We start from the raw sequence: 25,053 nt of genomic DNA, 5'->3' as shown, positions 1-25,053 counted from the left end.
AACTGGGGGAAGTGATGCATGCGAACGGGCCGTATCAGCTTTTACCCCCACACCAGATGACCCCTCAAAATGGCGACCTCCGAGGCCCTATTTCTCTTCCAGACCTTCTTCTGAGGAAGCCTTGCTTCTCCCTTCGCAGCCTCCTTAGTTGCGCAGCCGCAGTCGCCGAAGTAGCCCTTCCGGCATAGCTCGTAACGCCACCGAGACCTCCTCAAGATGGCGCTCCCCTCGCCCTTCCTTTCCCTTCTTCCCAGAAGCCTCGCCAACCGCGGCTGGCCCAGTTGCGCAGACGCGGCCGCCGAGCTATCCCGCCGTGCACCGCGCTCCTTCCCTCGTCCGGCGGGCCGCGAGTTTCACTCAGCCGAGCGCGGAAATCGTTTGGACGGGCCACGATGGCGGACGTGCTGGACCTCCATGAGGCGGGCGGCGAGGACTTCGCCATGGACGAGGACGGGGACGGTATGGAATGGGGGGGGACTAGTGACTTTTGGCCTATGACCTGTGACCCTGCTCCTCCCTGGTACTATTATTAACGCTGAATTTTCATTTAACGGTCACAAACGCCCTGTAATGTTGTTGTTACGTGCCTTCAAGTCAATTACGTCTTATGGCGACCCTATGAATCAGCGACCTCCAAGAGCATCTGTCATGAACCACCCTGTTCAGATTTTGTAAGTTCAGGTCTGTGGCTTTCTTTATGGAATCAACCCATCTCTTGTTTGGCCTTCCTCTTTTTCTACTCCTTTCTGTTTTTCCAAGCATTATTGTCTTTTCTAGTGAATCCTGTCTTCTCATGATGTGTCCAAAGTATGATAACCTCAGGTTCATCATTTTAGCTTCTAGTGACAGTTGTGGTTTAATTTGTTCTAACACCCAATTATTGACCTTTTTTAGCAGTCTATGGTATGCACAAAGCTCTCCTCCAACACCACATTTCAAATGAGTTGATTTTTCTCTTATCTGCTTTTTCCACTGTCCAACTTTCACATCCATGCATAGAGATCGGGGATACCATGGTCTGAATGATCCTAACTTTAGCGTTCAGTGATACATCTTTGCATTTGAGGACCCTTTCTAGTTCTCTCATAGCTGCCCTCCCCAGTCCTAGCCTTCTTCTGATTTCTTGACTATTGTCTCCATTTTGGTTTATGACTGTGCCACTGATAATTCTTGACAAGTTCAATGTCCTCATTGTCAACTTTAAAGTTACATAAATCTTCTTAGGCCAGTATATTTCCACATTTTGCACAGAAGGCTTATCTAGAAATATTTATATACCGCTCAGTCAGAAAATAACGTTAGGCGGTGTGCATGGTCAAGGCCTAGGAGAGAGGTAATGGGCCAATGAGAACCCTGTCACGTAGTCTGCCTTTGCTGCCCCCACTTTGCAGAGGAGTCTGTGGTGGAGTGGTGTTTTGAAGGCTGGACACCTTGTATTGTTGGAATCCTTACCACAGCCCTTGCAAGGTAGGCCAATATGTCTATCCTCATGTGGCAGAGGAGAAAGCAGAGGATGAGCAAGGAAGGTTTGCCAAAGGCCTGTTAGTGAGCTTTGCTTGTTTACAGAGTCGCCAGCAGGGTGCCCTTGAGCTGTTGTTGGATGGCAATTCCCATCATGGATTGCCTTTTGACAGCATCTGGAGGGCCAAAAGTTCCCCATCTTTGATCTGATTTGTTAATTCCCAAGTGATGTGCTGGGTTACTCTAGGTGCTGTGATCAGGGCTGTGGAGTCAGTCGTGGAGTTGGAGTCGGGAGCAATTTGGGTGGAGTCGGAGTCGGTAGAAATGTACCGACTCTGGCTTCAGAATAAATTTTGATTGACAAATTTTTTAAAATATAAATTCAAAATGTCAAAGAAGCTTCCCATGAAGTCAGCTGTAGTTGAGCATTTCACCATAACTCAAGATGGAAAATATTTTGTGTGTCACTGTATGACACAGGACCCAGATGAAGACAAATGCTGTGATGCCAAGATCAGTGCATATTCAGGCAGCGATAAAAATGCGCCTACGAGAGCTTCCAATTTAAAAAGACATTTACAGCGCTTTCCAGGGCTGTGGAGTCGGAAGCAATTTTGGGTGGAGTCGGACAGTAGAAAAACAGGAGTCTGAGTCGAAGGTTTGGCGTACCGACTCCATGGCCCTGGCTGTGATAAGCAGTGGCACTATTCAGGCCTGAAAAGGTTCGTTCTGAGCATGCCTGAAGGAAGGGAACTGAGAAGACAGACTCATGCAGAGACCTAACTGGAAGCTGCTGGGCTATGCGATTCTCTGAGGAGGTAGCAGCTTCTAGTTAGGACTCTGCATGAGTCCATACTTTCAACTCCCTTCTTTAAGGCATGGTCAGAATAGTTACTTGTGCAGGGGCTTTTTTAAGGGTGGGGAAATCTTACTATTCTGCAATCTCAATGCAAATCTTTCCAGGCACAAATAGTGCTGCTGTTGGATGCTTAAGAAATGCTTTCCTAATCCAGGGATTTTGATTGGCTCTATTTTTTCCTCTACCCCCCCTAGAAAAGTTATTTTAGTAGGATCCAGTATAATTTATCTGACTAAAGAGAGCCAGTGTGGTGTAAAGGTTAGAGTGTCAGACTGGGGTTTGGGAGACCAGGGTTCAAATCCCCACTTAGCCATGAAACTCACTGAGTGACCTTGGGCCAGTCACTTTCTCAGCCCAACCTACCTCACAGGGTTGTTGTGAGGATAAAGTTGGCACAGACAGAACCATGTTTGTATGCCACCTCTAGCTCCTTGGAGGAAAGGTGGGATATTAATGTAATGACCATGATCTCCTGGGGAGATGTGGGATGTGCTGCAATCCCCCACTCAAGCCTCTCCTAGGTAGTCTTTTTGAGGCCAGGCCTTCTGACTTGGCTTAACGCCTAGCTTGCAGGGTTGTGGTGAGAATAATAAAATGGGTAATGGGATCCCCACATAGGCTGACAAGAGCGTCCAGATGAAAGGTGGGGGGTGTGTGTGTGGTAACTAGAACTCCAAACTTCAGGCATACAAAAAATATCCTGTGGCACTTTAACGGTGACCGGAATCCACTTTCTCAGAATCCTGAGAAGCTGTTCTCTAGGCCCTTGCGAAGTCCCTGAAGGCCTGCATTTATTGTTTCTCCATTCCACACGCACCTCCAAAGTCTTCCTGTTCTTCCTGCACTGTGCTCAGTTCCTTCCCTTTCTCCTGTGGATTGATTCTGGGGTTGCCTTCTTCCCATCTACATTCCCTTAGCTGTTTCCTATCTCTGTGGCTAAAGGCAGCCTTCACCAACCCAGTGCCCTCCAGTTATTTTGGACAACAACTCCCATAAGCCCCTGTCATGTTGGAAAAGGCTGGCTGGATTCAAACACATCTCACTCCACTTGTCCTCCTACCCTCCCTGCACAACGTGTACGTAATTGTGTGGATGGGGCTTGAGAGCGTGTGCGTTAGATAACTGGTTTCCCAGAGCGATAGTATTGTGTAACTTGCGCAAATAAGTCAAGCCTTCCCCTCCAGCTCCAAACAGTGCAGTCCACTTGGAAGGTTAGTTTGGCTCAACCTGTTTGATCTCTCTACAGAAAGCATCCACAAGCTGAAGGAGAAAGCGAAGAAGAGAAAAGGCAGAGGGTTTGGATCAGGTAAGGCGGCTGCCTTATGTGTGTATTCATCTCAGGGCTGTTAAGTTGTTTCATTCTCTACTTTAGTTCCCCTGCCGTTCAGAAATATCAGGGGCGATATGGCCAGTTCCGTTGATCTGTGGCCGGTTGCCTTCCCAGCCTTCTTCCTGCCTTGTACAGGGGAAACAGTGGGCTAGACATTTTGTCTGGTAGGTAGCCGGATCTTGTGCTTGCCACCAGCCTGAGAGGAAGAGGTGAGGTTTTGTTTCCAACCAACAGGCCTTCCTCCAAAGCCCTGCACAAGTGTGGGGATGCCCCCCCCCCTGCCTCCTTGACTGCAAAGCTGAGAGAGGGAGGGGGCTCCCACCTCCTACACTGTTTCCCGCTGGCCAGAGAGAAGAGGGACGCCCGGCATGTCGCCAGCGGCAGTCAAGTCGGCTCCAGAGTTTGAACAGGGTCAGTGCTCCAGGGTTTGCATAGACGTCTGATATGCAAAGTTGGCACCCTGTAACTGCTGCAGGGCAAATTAGCAGGGGAATCTCTTAAAGCAACGCTCCAGGAAGGAATTACTCTGTATTTCTGGGTGAGTGGCAGACTTGAAGGCTGAACACACACACACACCTCCGTCTTTGTATTTTATGCAGGAGAGTTACTTCTCCGCAGTGTTCCCCAGAGCCCTCAATGTTTTTTTAAATTGACCTTTTGTTTTAATTTTAGCCTCTCCCAAATCCCTTCCCTCAGCATCGCCTTGCACACACAGAGTCATGGGCTTCCCTGGGGATCGGCTGCTCCTGTGCAATCCAGCAGCGTTCTGAAAGGGTGGGCAGGCTTCTGAGCAGGGCTTCGAGTGCTGGCTAGGAAGAGAGGCTGCTCCTTGCAGCTGCTTTCTGGGGGAGCTACTTTGTGGAGTGTTTGACCTATGACTATTTGTAGAGCCATGGAAAGAGAAAATGTGACGGGCTTTTTCCTTTCTTGGAAACTTAAGGGGTTTCATTAGAGAACTTCCTTTCAGGTGCTGTTGCTCCGAAGTGGTGGGCAGGCAGTGTGTACGTAGATTATTTCTATTTTGTTGTAATTGGGACTGAGGATGTGCAATGTGGGTTGTGGTATCTCTGAGGGTGAGGCCAGGAAAAGCATTCTTTTCTGCTCATTTTCAATTACATGCAATTGACCTAAATAGAGATCCTCCATGGTGCAGAGTGGTAAGCGGCAGTAACGCAGCCGAAAGCTCTGCTCATGGCCGGAGTTCGATTCCAACGGAAGGAGGAAGTCGAATCTCCGGTAAAAGGGGTTGAGGTCCACTCAGCCTTCCATCCATCCGTGGTCGGTAAAATGAGTACCCGGCATACGATGGGGGGTAAAGAAAGGCCGGGGAAGGAACTGGCAATCCCACCCCATATATACGGTCTGTCTAGTAAACGTTGCAAGACGTTACCCTAAGAGTTGGAAACGACTCGCGCTACAAGTGTGGGGACACCTTTACCTTTTTTAATCTAAATAGATGAAGCTTTTCCCCTCACGCCCCCTGACTGTTAGCGCTGCTTTTGAATGGTTTTTTTTTCTTTGTTTGTGTGTATATATGATCAGAGGAGGGTTCCAGAGCCCGAGTTCGTGAGGACTATGACAGTGTGGAGCAAGATGGAGATGAGCCAGGTCCCCAGAGGTGTGAGTATCTGCCAAAGCGCATATTCTGTCTCCAATGTCCACCTGCCCTCTTCCTGGCGAATGCAGCCTCTCCTTCCTCTGTGTGTGGGTGATAGCCCACATTCATGAGTTTTTGTCCAAGCGTGACGCTTGTTTTTTTGTGGCTTGCTATCCGTTGCTACAGCGGTGGAAGGCTGGATTCTCTTTGTCACGGGTGTTCACGAGGAGGCCACAGAAGAGGACATTCATGACAAGTTTGCAGAGTTCGGGGAAATCAAGAACCTCCACTTGAATCTTGATCGGCGGACGGGCTACCTGAAGGTAGAGAGATGGCTGCTTTTCTGTTTCTCCTCTGCTTCCTAGTGAAGATGGTCAAGGCACCCTGCAGTAATACATTTCTGCAACTTCCAAAAAGCTTTAGATCTGCTCCTCGTGGGGTTGGGCAACAGGAGAAACCAGGGAGATGGTGACGGTGGGGATGTGCTTGTTTCAAAATATCCAGGCATAGTATGTAGAGCAAAGTACCGGTTGCCCTTTGCACAGTTTTCTCACAAGAACCCAGGGATATGAGGAAAGGCAATGAAAGGAAAACATAAGAGGGGGGCTTATTCCTGTCAGTGTGTTGTTGGGGGGTGTCAGCCTTATTTCTTGACATACATTTGCCAGTGTTGAGTACTAAAAACGAGGTATACTGGGATGAATTAGTTGGTCTGATCAAGAGAAATATGTTCTGCAGAGAAGGGAAGCAGAGACCCTCCATCAGGTCAGCTGAGGGACCAACAACTTTTGGTGGCTCCTTTCCTTGAACTATTTTCAATTCCAGCTGGCTGTAATAATAACTTTGTCCTTGAGTTTACTCTTTTCCTTCTCCCTCCCAGACCCTTTTCCTTCTGTGTTGTCTCTTTTAGATTATAAATATGAGGGCAAGGAGTTCCATAGGCTGCTCTGGGAGCCATCTTTTCGCTGAAGAGCAGGCTAAAAATCTTTCAAATAAAACAAGTATTTGGGTGAATTATGTCTCTCCCCCTGAACGTCCTTGTATCTTCCAGGGTTACACGCTGGTGGAATATGAAACGTACAAAGAAGCCCAGGCAGCAATGGAGGGCCTGAACGGGCAAGATCTCATGGGGCAGCCGATCAGTGTGGATTGGTGTTTTGTTAGGGGACCTCCGAAAGGAAAGCGAAGGTGAGATTTTCGCAGTAAGAAGCGAGAGGCAACAGAGCATACTTTCTCATAGCGAACCAGAAGGTGGTGCTTGCAGCAAACTGACAACGCTGAACCTTTTTTGTACCTTCTGTATAGAGAGGTAGTAAAGTGGGAAAAAGTCGTTTAACCAAACAGTCTGGATATTGCCTGCAGATTTTGCAACCCAGAATTTGAGCATAACGGAAGATTCTTGACTGCTTACGTTTTAGATACTCTCTTATAATAGTTTTAGATACTCTCTTATAATTTGGACAAATGAGAGCTAGTGTGGTTAGAGTTCTGGACTATGACCTGGGAGACCAGGGTTCAAATTCCCACGCAGCCATGAAGCTCACTGGGTGACCTTGGGCCAGTCACTGCCTCTCGGCCTCAGAGGAGGGCAATGGTAAACCACCTCTGAATACCGCTTACCATGAAAACCCTATTCGTAGGGTCGCCATAAGTCGGGATCGACTTGAAGGCAGCCCATTTTGGACAAATCCTTTTTTTTGTCTTCACAACATTTGAGGCTCACTACTGTTGCCCCCAGTTTCAGAAGGGAAACTGAGTCTGCTGTGAACTGATCCTGTGGCATAGATGTGAACTGAACCCAGTCTCCCCAGTGCCCAGGACCAACGCACTGACCACTGAGCCACATGTGTCTCTTGGCCACATTTGAGTAATTGCATAAACATGTGAACTTGCCAAAGTTTTTGGCCAACTATTCCAAACTCTTCATTGTTTTTAGAGTTACTTTCTGTTTATCATAGTCATGGTGGGCCACACTTTTCCAGCAGAGACTTAATGAGCCTCACCCAGTCCTGTTAACTTTGTCAGCCTTTGCTTACAGAGAGAAACGTAGCATGATTTAATTTGGCCTCTTTGTCTCTTCTCTTTCCTCCCAGGGGCGGCCGCAGAAGGAGCCGGAGTCCTGACAGGAGGAGGCGTTGAAGGGGGTCCCCTTTTTACCATTCTCATAATGTAAATCCTGGTGTGCTCAGATGGCGATACCCTTTGTACCAGCAGACCAGTGAAACTCTCCCTCCCCCTCCTTTTCCTGGTTAATTTTGTATTTGCCCAATTGGGTTGACAGGTTTAATTTTAGCAATCTCTGTACAAATGTCTCGAATTTCTTTAGGTTTTCTGTTATTGGCGTCCTTTGACACACCCTCCTCTGTCTCAGTAGAAGTCATTCTGCTGTTTAGTCTGACTGAAAGAATGTTCAGAATAAAGACTATGGACTTTTTAAAACAACAAACAAGGTGGTAGGGTGGCTTCAGTGTGACCACGTGGTTGGCTACTCTAACTGAAGTCTGCCAACTCCCCTCTGCTGGGTCTGTGCCTATTTATTGTGATTGGGCTGTTAGGAGCAACCATAAAGATCCCTGAACTAGCCTTTTATATAATAATAAATAATAAAATTTTATTTGTTAGTCGCCTATCTGTCCGAATTAACGGACACTCTAGGCGACTTACAACAACATAATAAAATACAATACACAATTTAAACACATTCATCAGTTAAACTAACATCAAAACATCAATTAACACATCAAAAAACTAATCCACCCCAAGGTTCCTATAGGGCTGCCTGAATAGCCTGAATATGAGTCTGGAAAAGTTACTAGCCTGCTCACACTTGTCTGTTCTTTGTGGCACGACAAAGACTCCAGTGGAAAATAACAGCAATGAGGCTGCACATGTTTACATCACACAGGTAGCCAGTTTGGCATCTTGAGAAGATCCAGCAGGTTTTACTCCCCAACCCCTGCACATTTCTTTAACCCTTTTGGCTGCAGAGCCACAAAGGAGGGTTGAAACCAGAGGGTAAGATTTCAGGTCCCACATTAGCATTCCTCTTTCTCTTTGCCTTCACCCACACACACTGGCTACCAGAAGCAGGTAATAATTGCTCAGAATAAGTGTGTGCACAATATACACAGCTGTCCTCAATTTGTATATCTCTTTTAAGGCAGAAAACTTGGCTGATGAAGTCAGGGAAAGGGTGCCTGGTGCTGTTTGGAACATCTTCGTTTTCTTCTGATGGTCTCTGTGCCTTCAGTCAGATGTTGGGTTTGAAAACAAGCTGCAGGGAAAGTCTGAAAGCAACCTTCAGCTAATACCTTTTTATTATGATCAAGTGAAAAGTCACAAAGAAATGATCGTTTTTTGGTAGCCCTCAGAACTATCTCCAGGCTGGATGCTGCGTGGGGGGGGGAGAAGGTGAGGGGTGATGTTTGGGCATGACGAAAGAGCCCCCAAATCTGCAGTGTTAGGGTTGGAACTGAATCATGACTGGCGTTTAAGTTTTCCAAGGGAGAATAGGCCTTACTTCTCTGTAGCCTTTGGTGCAATTTAAGATTTCTCTGGCTTAACTTAATGAAGACTTGAGCAGTGCCTTTTCTATTTCATTTTTAAAAAGACTCCCACAATCTTTAGATGGGGGGACTCTTTTATCATACACGTATACAAGCATCCTTTTCTCTCCCTCCACTCTGCTCCCCCCCCTTTTTTTTTTTTTTACTATGGGGTGTGCTGATGAACTGGAGATCTCCTGTGACTTTTCAGTTCCTCGCAAAGGCGTTCCCTACTGCTACTACGGATGCATAGCCATTGGTGAAGTGGTGTAACTAGCAGCTTTGGCCACTGGATGGTGCTCTTGCTTCACCAGCTCAAAATCCTGCACCTTAGACTCAGAGTGGGAAGGGATCCTGGAAATCACCTATATGTGTCCTGCTTAATGCCTGTTGCAACTATAGGATGGCCTGACAGCTGCTCGGCCTCTGCTTACGTACCTCAAGCGCAGGAGAGCCCACCACCATCATAGACTGTCTGTTCCACTGTTGAACAGCCCTCACTGTTTGGAAGTTTCTTCTAAACGTTTGCTGAAGTCCGCTTCTCAGCAGTTTAGTCCTGTCTTCTCAAGCAGGGATGGAGATCTTGTTGGACCATTTGCTACGCTGATGCAAGTTGAAGTCTAGGAACATCTGGCCACAAGTTCCCCATTTCTGCTCTAGAGCAACATATATAAAATTACTCCGTCTTTAGCATGATGTTGTTATGTGCCTTCGAGTTGATTACGACTTATGGTGATCCTATGAATCGGTGGCCTCCAAGAGCATCTGTCGTGTACCACCCTGTTCAGATCTTGGAGAAGAAGGGTGTGTGTGGAGAGGAGCTGGAGAAGGGGCGGGACCATAGCTGAGTGGGCAGGGCACCTGTTTTGCATGCAGAAGGTCCCAGGTTCAATCCCCGGCATCTCTAGGTAGGGCTGGGAAAAGAAAGTGAAGCTGTTGAGCCAGGTGGACCAGTGGTCTAAGGTAGCTTCCTAGGTCCCTAAGGGCTCTGCCATGGAGAGCCACTGGCAGTCAGTGTAGACTTGTTGTGTTATGTGCCTTCAAGTCAATTATGACTTATGGCGACCCTATGAATCGGCGACCTCCAAGAGCATCTGTCGTGAACCACCCTGTTCAGATCTTGTAAGTTCAGGTCTGTGGCTTCCTTTATGGAATCAATCCATCTCTTGTTTGGCCTTCGTCTTATTCTACTCCCTTCTGTTTTTCCCAGCTTTAGCATGGTAGTCCTTCAGATACTTGGACTGCTGTCAGGTCTTCTCTTAATCTTCTCCAAGTTAAACATACCCAGCTCTATCAAATGTTCCTCAGAGGACTTGGCTTGCAGATCCCTCCCTGTAAGGAGGTGGGGCGTGGCTGGGCTGCTCTTAGAACTGTGTGTTTCCAGGGAGGGTTTTGGCTCACCATTCCTGTGCTTCAGGGGAAGCAAAAAGGCCAACAGAGTGCCTCCCAGAGTGGAGGGTATGAGATGCACTTTCGGAAAAAGATTGCGCAGAGTTTCTGGGAGCCGCGTTGAAGCAGTTAAAGCAGGAGAGACAAAAAGTTGGGCAGATTTTGGGCGGTTCCCTGTTCACGGCCCAGATGAAGACAGTCAGTGTCACCACGTGTCAGCCGCCTTAGGTTTCGATCATGAAAAGGGGGGTATAAATGTAATAAATAAATTAATACTAAATAAATAAATAGTTTCCACATAGAGACTATCCCAACAGAGGATGTGGCAGACTGGCTGGGGCATGATTCTAAGGATGTGTTCTGGGCACCATATGAGGTCAAAACCCAGTTTCCAGGTGGCAGGGAGCAAAAGAGGTAAGATGGCGCTCTTGCCACAGAGTTTCTATCTGGGGCTCTGCGACTGCCTTGGGGATGTAGGCTGAGTGCTGGGGGCGGATTTCTTCAGAACAGGAGAAAAACGGGTGGCAAGGGACAACCAACTGCTACTACTGACATGTCTTCTTGTTTTGAAGACTGGCCAGCTGGGCACTGGCTCATCACCACGGGGAGTCGAGCTGTACTGGTGTTGTGAGACTGCAACAGAGTCAGCTGTGGACTGGAGGGGGGAGGCAGGGGGAGTTTTTGCCCGCTGTGTCAGCTTTTTTCAGACTGTTGGGTGCACATAGTTTTTGGAACGGCACACTGGCAAACAGAGAGAGGTCCTGAAGGGATCAGGGGTCTGTGGAGCAAGGGATGGGGAGCCTGGCATGGCTCAGGGCCAATGGTTGTGTTCCAGGGACATCTGGGGACGAACAGGCAGCTGTGGAGGGGGCCAAATCTGTAACGGCGGCATGGTGTTTCATGGGCTGTCTTTTGTGTTCTTGGTGCCAGTGTTGTTTTAATAGAGCCCGTGTGCAATCCCTCAGCATCCTGGTCATCCTCTTCTGGATATATGCCAGGTTGTCATTGCCCTTAAAACATGGTTCCCAGAACTGGATTCAGTACTCCAGATGCCGTCTGACCAGCACGGAATAGGACGGAACGATTACTTCCTCTGATTTGGCTGCTGCCAAAGATTGTAGGGTTTTTTCAGTAGTTGCCATCCCGAGTTTCCCTTCTTTGGGCAGGCTGGCTACCACCTGCAAGAGTCTTCCTACTAACGTATGAGCCTGGAAGATGCACCATCCCAATATTGCCTATGTTATTTTTTCAAATGGCTTCTGAGGAGAGGTTGTCTGAGATCTGATGGAAAAAGTAGCTGGAGAAGTTAAATTGGTCACCTCACTGAGACCAATGGTGCACAGGACATAGCGTTTTGCAATCCAATCAATGGATCCAAGAAACAATTGTGATAAGGTGCCCCTTAAGAGATCATAGAATAATAGAGTTGGAAGGGGCCTACAAGGCCATCGAGTCCAACCCTCTGCTCAATGCAGGAATCCAAATCAAAGCATTCCTGACAGATGGCTGTCCAGCTGCCTCTTGAATGCCTCCAGTGTCGGAGAGCCCACTACCTCTCTAGGTCATTGGTTCCATTGTTGTATGGCTCTAACAGGAAGTTTTTCCTGATGTGCAGTCAAAATCTGGCTTCCTGCAACTTGAGCCCATTATTCCGTGACCTGCACTCTGGGGCGAGCGAGAAGAGATCCCAGCCCTCCTCTATGTAGATGCACCCATTCAAGTGCAAGCTTAATCAGAGTGGCAAATCCTTTCAGGAGCCGCACCCCATCCTGCCATGAATCACATAACTGTAGTAAGAAAGGCTGGCTAGGAACGACACCTCCGTGATCCAATGCTGGTGAAGCTTTTGTGCAGAAAGGTATAAAAATTGAGCTTCTGAGCCCACGAGGTTCTGGTTGTCCAGATCCACTCTGCCTGAAATCACGTTTGCTGAATCACTTGTGCTGTTGTCCAGAACCCAGGGGTCTGATTCCCCTGCTTTTCCTTCACTGTGTCTGGTACGGACTTCCTGCAGTTATGCTAAAAGCCTTTTAAGGGCTCTGCTTCAGTTCCATCTGAAATCCTGCTAGCTGAAGCAGAGAACAGCTGAAGCAGAGTTACCAGATAACCCTTTTTCAGGGCTCCCTCTTGCTTGCTGTCTTCACTGCATGACCCGGAAGTTTCAATGTGCCCCAGTTCAACTGTTTTCAGGATTGCCCACCAGCGCTGGGAAAGGTACATCTTGCTCCCTATCCTGTCTTCCAGAGGCCTGTTCCCTACAAATTGTAGCCCTCCACACCTGCTCCCTCTGCCTACGTATACACGTGTGTGTGTGTGTGTGAGAGAGAGAGACTGTTTAAGAAGCCATCCGCATTCCTCCCTACCCAGCTGCCCATGACTGAGGCCTGGTCTGCAAAGTGGGGCCAGAGAGAGCAGGTGTGCCCCTCGCTAAGCAGTGCTGAACTCAAACCCACCCCTCCATCTCCCCAGCTGCCTTCTTGCTTGCTCCTTTGGTGTGTGTCTAGCCGCGGTTAGAATTAAATAGCTAATTCTTTCAAACCAAAAAAATGTATCTATATTGCTGAACTATCCCCGTTACTGTTCATAGATGTGTATTGTTGCTGAGCTATTCCTCATTGAAATGTGGAATGTGTACATTTTGCTTCTCTCTGTGTGTACAGGGAATAGCTCCATTTTTAAGACCCGTTCTGAGTGTAAGTTATTGTGTCAATCTGCCAAAAAGTGCTATTGCCGCTAAAGATCCTAATTCATGAGACTCCTAGAATGTGTATATGTGAAACATGTATCTACTACGCAGAGCTTGGAAAAGTTACTTTTTTGAACTACAACTCCCATCAGCCCCAGCCAGCATGGCCACTGGATTGGGCTGATGGGAGTTGTAGTTCAAAAAAGTAACTTTTCCAAGCTCTGCTACTACGGAGGCCTCTTAATACTTCCCTTTCATTTTCTATTTTCTCCTGGCAAAAAATGGGACTGTAAAGTTGGCAGAGGGAAGCTACTCAGCCCACAGTGTCTCAAATGTCTAGTCTTGTTCCCTAAATTTAAACTGGCCTTTGCCAACCTGGTGCCCTCCAGATATTTTGGACTCCAACTCCCATGAACTCTAGCATCGTACAGCCATGCTGTCTGGGGCTGATGGGAGTTGTAGTCCAAAATATCCAGAGGTTACCGGGTTGGTGAGGGCTGGTTTAAAACCGAATCTATGTTCTGCTTCCTCCCTGCAACTCTTGACCGGCCAATCTCTTCTGGAGGTTCAATGTGTCAGTACCCTTGCATGCACTTTGCTGATGCAGGTGAAGTCAGGGCATGAATCTAGCATTGGCAAAGGGAGCTGCACACCTGTGGACCCATCCTGAAATCACACAGAGAGAAACAGGAAACTGAAGCAGCTCTTTCTAGATTAAGCGGGCATTATTTGAGCACCATGTGAGTTGGGGAGGTGGAGTGGGGGTAGGGTGATTGGCTCATGCTAGGCATGCAAGGATCGGTCCATTTCAGTGTTCTCAGTTTCTCATTTTTCCAGTCTTCAGTTCTGTAACAATTTGCAAAAAAACCCACCCTTTTTTAAAGTCCTTATGAAAATTCACCAGTATTTTAATACAAAATTATCCTAATAAGCACATTTTTGTATGCAGTTTTGACTAAACGCATCTTGTCAAGCAATTTCTCCTAGTATAGTGCATTTTGTACGTTGTTTTCATTAACATATTAGTTTTTATGCACAATTCCCCTAATCTATTTTGCTTTGCAAAATTCAGTGAAGTGCAATTTTTTAAAGGATGTTTGTGTTTTGGTTCTGCTTTAAATGTGAACTGAATCGAACTACTTCTCATTCCCAGCTCCCACAAATGCAGTGTGTATCAGTGAGGGTCTTCTTCTAGAAAACATTCAACCCGCTCACTTTGACTCAGGGAGGGGAGGAAGGTCCCACCAGCTTGAGGGTCCTCCCCCTCTCTTGGACTCCACACACATTCCTTTCAGGCAGTCCACATCCTTGAAGAAGGGACTTAATGTGGAGGAGAATCTCTGTTCCTCCCCATCCTGATCAGCTCACGTAATCTGGACCTCCCAGCAGACAGCAGCTTTTTCACAATAAAGGCTGAAGGGAGCAAGCACCCATAGATGGGCAAGTGAGCTTGGGCACAGCATGCATGAGATGGCTCATCATCACTCAGCTCTCCAGCCAGTTCCTTTCCGACAATCACGACATTTAGGCAGAGCTAAACCCAGCCCACTTGAGGAAATGTGACAGGGCAGCCTTTGGCCCCGCTGGCTAGAGCTTGGTGGGCGCTGCATTCAAAACATCTGGAGGGCACCAAGTTTGGGCAGGTCATTATAGGGGCTACAGGACCTTTCCCACCAACAAGCAAAATCCTATTGCCACAGACCCCAAGAGAGGGAACAAAGGAGAAAACTGCAGCATAATCATCTTAAATTATACAGCCACAAGAGTGGCTGTATATTATAGTCAGCATGGATTTTTTGCATTCCACAATGTTAAATCGAAAATACCCCCCATGCCATTCTGATGTTTCCCATAAGCTCATTTCAAAACAAAACCTTATAAAACTTATAGTCCTGAACTCAGAAACGCTTGCTTAACAACCCTCTAAATTTTCATGGCAATACACAAAACAGAGAGAATCAAGAGTTCAAAGTGTAAAAAGAGAGAGAGAGAGAGAGAAACCAGATCCCTTTTGGACTTTTTTCTGTCAGAGTTCTCATAATCTGTTGAAATTAATTAAAAATCAGCCATGTTCACAGAGTACCTGTAATCCTATTACTGACCTTGCCCCATGCTCTGACCTTTATGATCTGCCGTTTAAAAGTTAAAAAAAAGCCTGGCTGATTTTTAATTAATTTAAGAAATTTAGCATGGAACTGAATGATAATGTCGGGCATGCTCAGTAAGAACCAACTGTCAGTGTTCTAAAAGTCAGACTCCCAGCTGCTGGGCTTGGCTAATCAGGATACTACACCCACCCCAGATCTTTATTTCACTTTAGACAGTCATGGCTTCCCCCAAAGAATCCTGGGAAGTGTAGTTTGTGAAGGGTGCTGAGAGGAGGAGCTTCAGTGGCCAGAGTGGTTTAACAGTCAGCAGCTCTGATTGAAGCTTTGTGAGGGGAACAGGAAGTCCTAGCAACTCTCAGTAACTAACTACACTAACTTCACTTACTACACTTCCCAGGATTCTTTGGGAGAAGCCATGACTGTCTAAAGTGAAATAAAGGCCTGGTGCGGATGTGGCCAGGGACAGCTTTGGTTCAAATCTGGGTAGGAGGCCACATGTGCCTGCTGTAGAATAAAAAGGTGGGGGAAACCCTGAAAAAGAATGATACTGTTCACAGTGTTTTCCTTTTGGAAAGGAAATGGGCTTCCCCTCTGCCCAGTGCTCACCCATTCAATCTCCTCCCCTCCCGCTTCCTCCCTCCCCTTCCTGCCCTCCTCCTCCCCTCTCTGCCCCTCCCCCAGGTCAGTTTCATCTATCCTAAGCATCATTGCACAGAAGTAAATCCCACTGAACTCAGTAAGCATGCAAATGATCAGACCTGCCTTTCCCCTCCTTCCCCTTTCCTCTCCCTTCCTCCTCCCTTTTTCCTCCCCTCCTCTCTTCCTTCTTCCTTCTTCCTTCTCCCCTGCCTACTCCAGGCCTCCCTCCTCACCGTCAATTTTACCTATCCTAAGCATGATTGCAGGGGAGTAAATCCCACTGAACTGAATAAGCATGCAAATGATCAATCCATTCTCAGCAAACTTGCACAGGATCCCATTTCTTACCTCCCTGAGTAAAAAGCAGAGAAATTCACTAGTAGTCAAAAACCCTTTCAGTCTAAGAACGTACCTATAGCCCACATATTTCTATCAAACTTTTAAAAGCAGGGAAATTGGGCAGCTATAGTGAACATACCAAGGGAGTAGGAGACCTGACCTCCTCTCTGAGCTATTGTACTGCCCTACAAATTTGTAAAAATGCAAACACAATTTGGGTTGGTATTTCATAGTCCAATCTGCTTCCTGTGTAGCTTGGAAGAATTTGGTAACGTGCCACGGAGCATATGGTAAGTTGTGGCAACTCCATTCATCTCCAAAGATGGAGAATCACATTTTTGTATGTTTGTTGGTGTTCTTACTTTGCTTCTTTCCTGTGTTACTAATGTTTCTACAGAGAATCTAACCTAGAAAATTATATTTCTCTCATTCATCCTAGAAATCTGTGTCAAACTTATTTTCATTAATTTCAAAGCCTTTTTACTGGTCAATGTCATATGATGTGTTTGCATTTGTACAAATTTGTAAGGCAGTACAATATCTCAGAGAGGAGGTCAGGTCTCCTGCTCCCCTGGTGCATTCACTAGAGCTGCCCAGTTTCCCTGCTTTTTAAAGTTTGCCTATTAGTGAATATATCCATGGCTATGTGTATGCTGTGAATTCACAGGAGCACAGCAAGAGGTGCAAAAGTGTACTGGGCACATTCATTGAGACGTTCAACTTTCATGTTTAAAAAAGCAAGTTGTTAGCTCTTTAGATGAGGTTGAAAGTGGGGGAGAAATGCTCAATGAAATTGCAAGTCAGGGAGGTGACTGAACAAGGTTTCTTTTTAGTGGTTTGGAGTGGAAACTCATTACATGTATCAGCCTTTGAACTCTTTAGAGCTCCCAAGTGGGTTGAGGCTACAGGACTAGTTGAAGCCCTTGTATTATCTACAGCAGTCTTCCTCAAGTTATTGTCCTCAAGATGTTTGGGACTTCCTTCAGCCTGAGCCAGCATAGACAATTGTCACGGATGATGGGAGCTGGAGTTTAACAACATCTGGAGAGCACGAGGTTGGGAAAGGCTGTTGTACATGTAGTTTTCTTTAAGTAATTACCCTGTTTTGGGAATTAACCCCTCCAGATGATGATGATATTTCTGCCTTTTTCTCCATAAATGCTACATTGGAAAAGAAATAAGGGACAAGACAGAGGATCTCTTATTGAGAAAATATTCTGTATTTGTTGGCCAGTGGTTCTGAGCATCAGGCCTATTGCCACAGAAGCTCCCCACAGCTAGAATTAGGCTGCAGTTCTCCTCCAGAGCTACAATTCCCAGAGTGATTTAACCATCAATCTCTTTTCCCAGGAAAAGTTGGGAATTGCTGCTCTGTGAGAAGAGGGGGTCACAAACTACAATTTCCGAGATTCTTTGGGGGAAACCATGACGGTTTAAAGTGGTATGACAACCGCTTTAAATGCATAGTGCAGATGGGGGCATAAGTAGGCCTCAACCAACCACCCAGAGTCAGTCCAAGCCTGTTGCTCGGAGTGAAGGAGAAGATGGCACTCGCCTTACATGTGCAGGAGCTGACTGGACTGACAGTTAACCCTTACTTCAGTGCCAGTGATAAGTCACCATCCTCCGCAGCGCCCGAGGGCAGGAGGCTAGCCGGGGAGGTGCAGGGCTTGCGATGTGGCCCAGGCACCTCTGACGCCTCACTGCCCATCTCAGCCTGTGCCACCCGGGGAATCAGCATCCCTCTGCCGAATGGCCCTTCCACCCTCCCTCCCAGAACTGGAAGCACGTTCCCGTCGGTGAGAGAATGGACTTTTTTTATCTATCTGTGCTTGTTCAGATGACGCTCTCTGCCATTGTCGCCTTCCTCTTCAGCTTTTTGCCTCCCGCTGTGGTCGATTCCGGTTTGTGCTTCTGGTGCTCCCCCGGCGGCTCAACAGCCCCCCCACTAGTGGTGGGTGCATGGAAGGAGGCAGTGAGCACAGAAGGTCCCTCTGGCGCCTTCTCCCTCTCAGCGCAGCAGCAGACCCGCCGGCTCTCTGCCCGGAAGTGCATGGCAAAGAAGCCATAGATGAGGGGGTCAAGGCACGCATTGAAGAGGCCAAAAAGGAAGAGGATGTGGCTGAGGGAAGGAGGCACCTGCTTCCTGGTCAGCATCTCCGGGGAGAACCAGTACCACAGGCCGAGCATGTAATAGGGAGTCCAGCAGACGACAAAAGTCAAGACGATGATGGCAGACATCTTTAGGGTGCGCAGGCGCACCTGAGGAATGTTGTTGTAGGAGCGACGGAGGTGGATCTCCCTGGATTTGGGTGAAGCTGCAGAAGGAGGGGAAGGAGATGGAAGACATAAAAGTTGGGGGGGGGAAGGAAGTCGCGGCCCTCCATATATTCTTGGGTTGCAGCTCCCAGTGGCATTTTTTGTTAATTTTTTTTAAAAAATTGAGGTTTTGTTTATGTTTTGAATGCTGTATAATGTATATCTGTTAAAGGCTGAGGGGTTAATGTGCATAACAAGTGACCACTGTGGACATTCACCAAGCCTCATGGAGAATGTGCACATTAACATTCCATGAAGAGGGAATTGTGTGCATTTCCTGGTCGCTATGCATAATCCCACAGGCATATGGAAATGTGCATATATCACCTGGATTTTGTATGTTCTTTGGCTATTATGTAAAATCCCCAAGAGTCTTGGAGAACGTACGTTTATTGACTGCATTTTGTACATTCTCTGGGCAATATGCACATTCTCTGGTCAGTATGCAAAGTCTCCAAGAAACATGACTTTTTTCTATCTCTTGTTCAGAAGTGTGCAGTGCAATAGCGCAGTAAATGCAGGGTCCCTTCATGATAGTCACAGCCATGACCCCTCCCCCCTTTTTTACTGCTGGGTTGAGAATGAGATCCTCGTTAATGCCTTCTCCCACAACAAGACATCCGTAAGAGCCAATCCGCATGAAAGGGGAGAGTGTTAGCTACAGAAAAGAGTCTTCTCAGTGGCTGACTTGCCTCCTTTTACTCTGATTGGCTCCAATCAGCAGGAAAGGACAAGAAAGCATGTTGGAAGACTCTTCACAGTGGCTAATACATTCCCCTTTCATGCTGATTGGCTCGTAGGATGCGGGAGACATAGGGACCCTGCTGGGACCCTGCTCCCCAACAAGCAAGGGGTCTAAGGCCCCCCTGAGACCCTGAACAACTACACCCCTGATGCAGTGGGTAGGACCAGAAGTTCTTCACACTCTATCTCTTTCCCCTGCTGGGTAATCCTTCCACAGCTGGTCAAATCTTGCGATTCCCGTGATGATTGATCCCATGCTGCTATTGCATTCAGAACTGTGGGAGGGAAGTTCTCCTGTCCCTGCCATGCCCACCCCTGCTGCGCAGCCGACTGTGAAACAGGTGAGAATGGGGGCAAGGAGGCCCCCAGATGGCTGGCGCCTTGCAGGTTGACCCACCACAAGCTTTCTTCATCTTTCCCGAGATCTCGACGAAGATGCGAGAGTAGCAAAGGACCATGATCAGCAGCGGCAGAAGAAAGAGGCAGGCAAAAGTGAACATGTTGTAGAGGGTTTCCTGCCAGTGAGCCTGAAAACTCCCCACAGTGGCACATTGGACGAAGTGGACGGGCTGAGACCGGCTGATGGTGTGGAAGACAAACATCTGGAGATGAGGACATCAGAGAGAGAGAGGGAGAGAGACCAATCAAAGTTCAGTCTTCTAAAATGCCTCTTGAAGAAAACCGCATGCTTCCTTTTTATGTTGAAAATTTAAAATTCAGACAAAGGCTATAATTTCAAACATTCAGATGGACAAATAATATAGGGCAACACACAACATGCAATCTTTCCTCTCCTTCTCCCTGCAGCCTCTTGCACACGTACACCCCAATCTCGCTCCAGGCAAGCTACCACCCATAGTTGTAAAACAACTATAGCTGAAGGAGACTCTGGAGCAAGATAAACCACAAGCCCAGTTTTGGATGCAACACTAAGCCAAACCATCGCCTAGCTCAGGGCAGGATGGGAGGAGGAGCAAAGCAGCCTCTCTCTTCTCCCTGGAAACCCACACATTTGCTGGTTTGCATGAAGACAGCCTTTCCCAATCTTTGGGTCCTCGGATGTTGCTGGACTACAACTCCCATCAGCCCCAGTTAGGGTTGCCATATTCCAGTTCCAAAATCTGGCCATGCTAATGTGCATATTATGCAAATCAGTTGCTAATTATGCAAATTAGTCATATTAATGGCTGCATTGTCCAGTTGTTTTATTTCTGTGCCTAGTAATTACCCCAAAAACTGGGTGAAGATGTAAGGAATCTTTTTTTTTTAATCCTTACATTTTCAGCCTTAAATGCCTAGACTCTACTTTCCAACACTATGTATTTTTTTTTTTAAAGAGGATTTATATCCTGCCCTTCCACTGTTAAAAACGTAGCTCAGGACAACTTACAAACATAATAAAAACAATAAAAATACACAATCAATATAAAAACATAATAAGATACAAAACAGAAACAAACACAAAACAAGTCAATGAAGCAGTATAAAAATCCAGCATAAAATAAAAAGCATCAATTAAAAGCAACATTGTAAGAGGTTGTCTGCAACAACAATTAGGAAACTTGAAACGAACACACCACCACAACTTGTAACACAGATAGAAATAAAGATTTAAATATCAGTTTAGTCAGTCATCTTATGTAAAGAGAGTAGTGTCTGAGCATGTGAGTAGTGTCTTTAGTACACTGATTCTCGCATACCAGATCAGAGAGAAGGGAAACACAGCCTTCTATAATAAAGGCTGGAACTTGATGGAGACTTGAGTGCTGGCACCTCTTTTTTAAAAAATAAAATAAAATAATCCAGTGAATTCTAGAGACCTGGCAAGCTGTGCTAGCATTAGACAGGCAGCTGTTCCATTCCTATTGATCTTAAGGGGGGAAAGGTTTTCCCCCTTCACTGCATTGAGAACACAAACCCATTCATCCCTAAGGAGGAAATGAAGTAGGGTGATCTTTGGTGGAGAGCTGCCTGTCAGTCATTTTGAAGAAAGGTACATTAAAAAAAATACTTTTTAGCCTTTCCTGACTTGCTGAACAGAGGCTCTGCCAGGCAACAGGGTGAGTGAGGCTGCATTCCAATGCAACTTTACTTGGGAGTAAGCACCATTTAACAAAGTCGGGCCAGGGCCGAAAAATATGCAAATGTATTTATTTTTATTTGGTTATTTAAAGCATCTTTACTCCACCCTTCAGCTGAAAAAGCTCACAAAGTGGCTTACAGGCTGTCTTGAAAAAACCAAGACAGTTCCTGCCTGCAGGCGTATAATCTAAAAGACACAACAAATGCTAATACCTCAGCCTTTTCTACAGAGATGCTTGCTTTTATGTTTGCATTTGTTGGGGAGGGGTACATTTGGTGGATTCAAACCCCTTTTTTCCACCCTCCAGGATGGTAGGCAGACCCTCCCATTGCATTCACCACTTAAGACACATTCCCTGAGACACAAAGGCAATTGAGATGAAGGCTGCTTCTCCTTGCTAACTCAACCAGAAGGTCTATGGATAAGGGGTGGACCTGCATGTGTTGATCAAGTGAGCATGTGTAGTTTTCTAAACTGCTAAATTCTGCATATGCAGCAGACAGATGGGGTAAAAATACTTGATTTTCCCAGGACAGCTGTGATGTCCCTCATTGGCTAACAACAGTGGAAGGCAGGAGTAGGCTGGTTTCTAACAAAATGGGCGGAAAACTGCCTCCAAATTTGCCTTGTATCTCTGGAACCACAAGACTTGATTTAAAAAAAAAAAGTAAGCTGGGAATCTGGGTTACTTAATGGGCTAAGTCGGCACCAGATAACATGGCTAGAATCCAGGATTAGGGTTGCCAGGTTCTTGGCCCGACACTGATCCTGTATCTTTAGGAGAAGGGAAAGTCAGCCAAGTGCAGGTGTTCTTGCAACCCTGTAATGGGAAAAACCACAAGGTGGAATTCTCCCTTCCCTTGCACAACTTTTAAAGATACAGAAGACCTCTTGATTGCCAGGCCCAGCCTCCAAGAGGTCTTCTGTAACTTTAGAAGTTGTGGAGGGGGGAGGGAGAATTCCACCTTGTGGTTTTTCCCATTACAGTGTTGCAAGAACACCTGCACTTGGCTGACTTTCTCTTCTCCTAAAGATACAGGATCAGTCTCAGGCCAAGAACCTGGCAACCCTAATCCAAGTAAAACCTAGCTAACCGGGTAATATGGCAACCCTAACCCCAGCCAGCATGGCTGATGGTCAGGAATTATGGGAACTGCAGTCCAGCAACATCTGTGGACCCAAAGGTTGGGAATGGTTTGGCCTAGTGTAGGAGTGGGGAAACGTTTTGGCTCCACAGGCCAGATCCTTGTCAACTATAGCCATTATACACGCAAACAGAGCCACGGGATGACCCCACACACTCTGCCCTGAACTCCTTGAAGGAGAAGTATTGGTTACCAAGATGAAAAGAAATAAAAGCCACCTTTGCTGCAAGAAGAAACCTCCAGCAAATCTTGAGATGATTTGGACAATGAAAATAGGACAGTGAACCTGACCTTTGAAATTTGTTTTAAATTATCCATGGTGTCATGTCAGGTAGCCATTTTGAAAGAGAGAAAGGGGCTTGTGCCCACTTCAGCGATGTTGGGCGATGTTTGTGGGCTTCCAAAACGAACACACAAAAGCTGTGGGAAGGAGGGTTAGGATTGGGAAGGCAAATTCCATGCCAGGGATGATTAGGAAATAAAACTGTAAACAAGAAGGCCAGGATCATACTGCTTTTATGTATTGCTGCACCTGCATTATTAATTAATATAATAATGATGATAAAATGTAATGTATTAATTTATATTAATTTATGTGCCACTTTTGCCCAGCTGCTGTGGGCAAAGAAGTATCCCACTTCTGAAGGCCTGTGTTTGGTCACTTTGGGAAACAGGATTTTCGACTAGATTGGCCTTGTGACCGGATCTGATCCGACAGGGTTCAACTCCTGCAGAATCCTGGGCGTTCTCCTCTTTTAAAGTTTATGTAATGTGGGGGGGGCAGAGTGTAGGGGGTTCACCTTGCCCTCCCACTTATTGGAATAAGCAAACTTGCATGTTCCCTTTAAGGGATATCTGGGAAATATCCTTTGTACCTGTTTACCATGATGTAGCTTCCTAATGGGTGGGGTTAGTTACCTGGCTCCCTCCTCCTTTGTCCTGGGGATTCCTGCATAATCTCCTTTTACTGATCTTTTTACCTCTGGGAGAGGCCGCATGGCAGATGCTCTCCTGAGAGCATCACTACCAAAGACTAAAATGGACTAAGACTTCTACTTTTTCTTTCATATAAGCTAGAGCCTATGTTTCCTGAACATATGAAAGGTCGTGGTAAATATTCTTTATCTTTTTACCTAAGAGGATTGTGTCTGTTGTTATTTGTGCCTAGGGAAAGGTGGGCTGGTTTATATTCTCACTCTACTGCTTGCGTTTATATCTCTGCTAAGAAATAGGACCACGAAACCATTTCCTATTTCATTTTATATTTTTAGAATACCAAGCAACTCTCATCCATTGATTCCATTCTTGTTTGTTTAGACCCATTTACTCCTGTAGAGAATGGGATGGAAGATTAAACAACAGTTGACTCCAAAGGTTGGGAGGGACCGCCAAAGGCCATCCAGACCTTCCCATTGTTTGCACCCCCCTACATTCCCTCTTTCTTAAACCTACATTCCTAAACGCTTCCCTCACCACTTTGTGAGGGGAATTGAAGGGTGGTTGGCCAGTGACTCAACTATCGAGGGGGAGATTACCCCCCCACACAGTAATCTAGAACTGGCCAAAGTGTCTCCAGTTGTTGACCCCCTAATCCAGGGGTGGGGAACCTTTGGTCCTCCAGATTTGCTGAGCTACAACTTCCATCACACCTGGCCATTAGCTGTGCTTGCTAGGGCTGATAGGAGTTGTAGTTCAGCAACATCTGGAGGGCCAAAGTTTCCTCAGTGCTTACCTAATCCATAAAACAGTATAATCAGGGTCCCTAATTAGCACCTACCTGAGGTAAAGCCAGAACGAAGCTCAAGGCCCAAGCAACACACAACATGACCTTATTCTTTCTCTTGGCCTCACCGACGCTGAGAGGGTGCAAGATGGCTGCCCGGCGGTCCAGGCTGATCACTACAGTGACAAAGGCTGACGCGTACATGGCCACAAGCTTCAGAAACATGAGGAACCGGCAAGCCAGGTCACCGGCATACCATTGCACGGTGACATTCCATGCCGCATCCAAAGGCATCACCACAAAGGTCACCAGGAGATCAGCAATTGCCAGGTTCATGAGAAGAATACGCAGGTGCGGCCTGCGCTGGTACTTCTGGGTGACGGTCCAAAGCACAGTGATGTTGAAGCAGGCAGAGGAAACGAAGAGGGCGATGGTGATGGCTACTCGGACTTTGGCCGCTGTGGAGAAAGTGGGCAGTTGGAAGACTTCCTCTCCTAGGACGCTACCGTTGGTGCTCCTTCCATGGGCCAAGATCTCCTCTATGCTGTTGGGTTTCTCATGACTTTGGTTGGATATGATAGGCAGCCCAGACCCCACCATCTCTTCGAGCTTGATCTGCAAGGTGGTGTTCATTAGGCCAGTGTCAAGCCTTCCCGAAACAGAGATGGCGTCCTGCCCCAAACTGATGCACAGATCCTGATTGGACCTGCGGTTCCCAGTGTGGCTGGGCTCCCACCAATCCCCTGGGTAGCCCTTCTCTGCTAAGAGTGGGGCAGATCTGGCAGATGTAGGGCATGGTCCCTGCTCAGACAGAGCTGGAGCAGCCCAACTGTGCTCCTAAATGAACAGGGGTCCCTTCCGTTGAGGTCAGCTAAGGAACCAACTATTCCAATGTGGGTTTTATGCTGCCAGGGAAGTTCTTTCCTGGGGTGAGGAACGGTCCAGAAATAACTTGTGTTTGCTTCACTGTATTTCCAGTTCTAAATCCTCTGTTAAATAGAAGAGATGAGGCTGGCTGATGCACTTTTATTTTAATGTTGCAGCTGCATCAGGATGGCCCAGTTAAGTCCATGGCAAAGATGGTAT

The 25,053-nt window shown here is 46.8% G+C and overlaps 2 protein-coding genes across 2 annotated transcripts; one reads left to right on the top strand and one right to left on the bottom strand.

Moving 5' to 3' along the window:
• Nucleotides 1–257: 257 nt before the first annotated feature.
• Nucleotides 258–7,696, top strand: RBM8A (RNA binding motif protein 8A). Its single transcript, XM_061605757.1, has 6 exons — nucleotides 258–459; nucleotides 3,567–3,626; nucleotides 5,193–5,270; nucleotides 5,434–5,570; nucleotides 6,299–6,435; nucleotides 7,341–7,696. Exons 1-6 carry the CDS (start codon nucleotides 393–395, stop codon nucleotides 7,384–7,386), a joined length of 525 nt encoding a protein of 174 aa, XP_061461741.1. The 5' UTR covers nucleotides 258–392; the 3' UTR covers nucleotides 7,387–7,696.
• A 10,093-nt stretch (nucleotides 7,697–17,789) lies between these two features.
• LOC133375146 (gonadotropin-releasing hormone II receptor-like) lies at nucleotides 17,790–24,600 on the bottom strand. The gene is made up of 3 exons (XM_061606711.1): nucleotides 24,022–24,600; nucleotides 19,414–19,618; nucleotides 17,790–18,271 (listed from the first exon to the last, which is right to left on the bottom strand). The coding sequence occupies exons 1-3, from the start codon at nucleotides 24,598–24,600 to the stop codon at nucleotides 17,790–17,792; spliced, it is 1,266 nt and encodes a 421-aa protein (XP_061462695.1).
• Between the last annotated feature and the right edge of the window lie 453 nt (nucleotides 24,601–25,053).

The sequence above is a fragment of the Rhineura floridana genome, chromosome 22 (assembly GCF_030035675.1).
Source record: "Rhineura floridana isolate rRhiFlo1 chromosome 22, rRhiFlo1.hap2, whole genome shotgun sequence".
NCBI classification, from domain to species: Eukaryota; Metazoa; Chordata; class Lepidosauria; order Squamata; family Rhineuridae; genus Rhineura; species Rhineura floridana.
This window is presented reverse-complemented; position numbering and strand designations above follow the sequence as displayed.